We start from the raw sequence: 3,002 nt of genomic DNA on the forward strand, positions 1-3,002 counted from the left end.
GGGATGTGGAGTAGAGTGTGGGAATGGAGTCAATGGAATTGTAATAGATAAGCATGATATCGGGGGTGAGAGGGCAGTGGATGGGGGTAGGGGAATTGTTACTTTGTGAGGGGTGAAAAGGATAACTATTGCATTGTTTTGTACACCTGAAACTAATAATAAAAAAAAGAAAAATATAGAAAAAAAAGAAAAAAAAGAAATGGCCCCATGGTGTAGAACAGAATAAATATGAGGAATTGCACAGAGGCAGATTCCAGACATTATGAGAAAGAGCTTTAAGAGAATCATGCCATCTAAAAATTTGAGAAAGGAAGTCAGGAAGTAATGAGGTTCTCTAAGCATTGAAGGTGACCTGATGTTCAGATTCTGTATTGAAGATTCAAGAATCCAAAGGGGACTGAACTATGCAATTTCTGAAGTCCTTTTCAGCACTAAGATTCATGGAGCTATAGACAAGTATTATAAATATTTTATTATAGATCCTGGAAAGCACCATTAAGATGATGTGAGTGTGGCTGACTATAATAAAATTCTCAGAAGTCATCATTAGCACACAGATTTCAAAGCCCTCCACCATAATACTGGTGGTAGACTAACCTCAAATGTCTGTTTATTGGAGCCTCATATATGTTATGTCCATGAGTGATGGGATTATTTTTCACAGTGCAGCCCAAATGTTGCATGCCAAGTTGTTTGTTTTCTATAAGGGCCCTTAAACAGGTGATTTAATTATGAAATAATCTCAAAGGTGAAAAGAGAAAATGAAAAAAAAAAGTGTAAATAACATATTTTTCACAATATATTTACCCATATGACATTTACTTAGAAATTAAGCTGCAGATATTTATGTGAAGAGATTTAGTAGAAGGGGAAGGAAAAGGAAAATGAGTCCTAATTCTTCTTGTCTCTACCTCCAGCTCTGATTATATTAGATCATCGCTTGCTCTGTGAACTGGTAGATTGTCAGCCTGATTGTTCCTTCTGTCTTTGTAACTCTCAACAGAGAAAACCTGTTAGCTCAATGACCTGGGGAAATCGCTCAGTGTTGATGGAATTTGTGTTCCTGGCCTATCCCTCCCACCCCGAGCTGCGTGTCTTGTCTTTCCTTGGAGTCAGCCTGGTTTATATATTCATCATCAGTGGGAATGTCCTCATTGTGGTGGCCATCCAGACAGAAGCCCGCCTACACACACCCATGTACTATTTCCTGGGCAGCCTCTCAGGGGTGGAAATATGCTACACTGCTGTGGTGGTGCCTCACATTCTGGCCAACATCCTACAATCCGAGAAGACCATCACCTTGCTGGGTTGTGCCACTCAGATGTTTTTCTTCATCGGATTCGGCAATACTGATTGCTTCATTTTGGCTGTGATGGCCTATGACCGGTATGTTGCTATTTGCCACCCCCTGCAGTACCCTCTCATCATGACTCTAACTCTTTGTGTCCGCTTGGTTATTGTCTCTGTGGTCGTCGGTTTGTTCCTGTCCTCACAGCTGGTGGCCTTCATCTTCTCTCTGCCATTCTGTCGAGCTCGGAATATCGAGCACTTCTTTTGTGATGTGCCACCAGTGATGCGTCTTGTTTGTGCCAACAGCCACATCCATGAGCAGTCAGTGCTGGTGTCAGCCACAGTAGTCATCGCCGTGCCTTTCCTTCTCATTGCCACCTCCTACGCCTTCATTGTGGAGGCTGTGCTCAAGATCCCCTCAGCAGCTGGTCGTCACCGGGCTGTCTCCACCTGCTCTTCCCACCTCACTGTGGTCCTGCTGCAGTATGGCTGTTGTGCTTTCATGTACCTGCGCCCCNAAACATAAAATTATTTTTGTTCCTACTCTATAACTGTAATTTTGCTACTGTTATGAATCGTAATGTAAATATCTTTTTGTTTTCCAATGGTCTTAGGCGACCCCTGTGAAAGGGTCATTTGACCCCCAAAGGGGTCGCGACACACAGGTTGAGAACCGCTGCTCTAGACCCATGCAGAGGGCTTGCCTTTGAATAAATGGGGCACATGGGAGCATACATTCATACTTATAAAACTTTATAAAAATTTATATACACATGACCAGCTAACATTTTTGTCAAGGAATAAGCTAATTTGTTAAGACCTGTATGAGAGTCTCTGCTCAGGAAGGATTAAGCAAAGAAATAAGTCATGAAAAGATGAAACAGTTGATAAATACTCATTAAGGCTCTACTTAGTACACAGCACTATAATAGATCCCATGGGAGCCAGATAAAATATAAAATATGGCCTCAGTTCTCCAGGGCTATAATAATTTGGGACTTGGACTGAACCCAGCTATGATGATCTACTGAGAGTCAACTTCCTGAAACAGAAAGCTCAAATGACCTGATTAGCAAAATTTGTATTTCTCAGGAAGTTATTTTAAGTACTGAGCAGGTTGATAAAGGGTTTAATACTAGCTTTTACTTTGAAAAGAACACCCCAGACTTTCTAGTGACAGGCGATCCCAAGTGGAGAGACAGTTTTAGTTTGGACTAATTATCTGGGAATAGGGGAAGAGGTCAGCAATCACCATACCCCCTTCTTCTGGGAGATAGAACCTCTGAGACAAGACCCTAGATGGCAAAATAATTTATTCCTTTCATGGTTTTTCATTTGGGAAGGTTACATAAAGCTTCAGCTCTACTGAGTAATCTCTCCAGGCTTATGGTCCTCCTTTCTCTATCCATCAGAGCAATCAGATATCATCTACTGGGTCCTGTCTTTTTTTAATATAACTGAGAAGGTTAGCTCAATTCACCCCTCTTTCTTCTAATGCTGAAGGTAAGAGAAAGTCATTTTCTACCTCCTTCTAGTCTCACTACACACCAGGCACTTGCTGATGCTAGAATAGAAAAGCAAGTAATGGCATTACAAGCAGAGACTCCAGGATCTCAGAACTAGTTCAGCCCATGACTTACATGTTCCTCTGAATTCATTTAGAAGGCCTATTCTTCTGATTAAAATGGTAATAACTAATCTCAGTCTATGAA

General features: G+C 41.3%; 1 protein-coding gene across 1 annotated transcript; it reads left to right on the forward strand.

Moving 5' to 3' along the window:
• Nucleotides 1–1,021: 1,021 nt before the first annotated feature.
• OR10W1 (olfactory receptor family 10 subfamily W member 1) lies at nucleotides 1,022–1,816 on the forward strand. Its single transcript, XM_019655997.1, has one exon. The coding sequence runs from the start codon at nucleotides 1,022–1,024 to the stop codon at nucleotides 1,814–1,816; it is 795 nt and encodes a 264-aa protein (XP_019511542.1).
• Nucleotides 1,817–3,002: the final 1,186 nt, after the last annotated feature.

Source organism: Hipposideros armiger, unplaced genomic scaffold (assembly GCF_001890085.2).
Source record: "Hipposideros armiger isolate ML-2016 unplaced genomic scaffold, ASM189008v1 scaffold_253, whole genome shotgun sequence".
Classification (NCBI taxonomy): domain Eukaryota; kingdom Metazoa; phylum Chordata; class Mammalia; order Chiroptera; family Hipposideridae; genus Hipposideros; species Hipposideros armiger.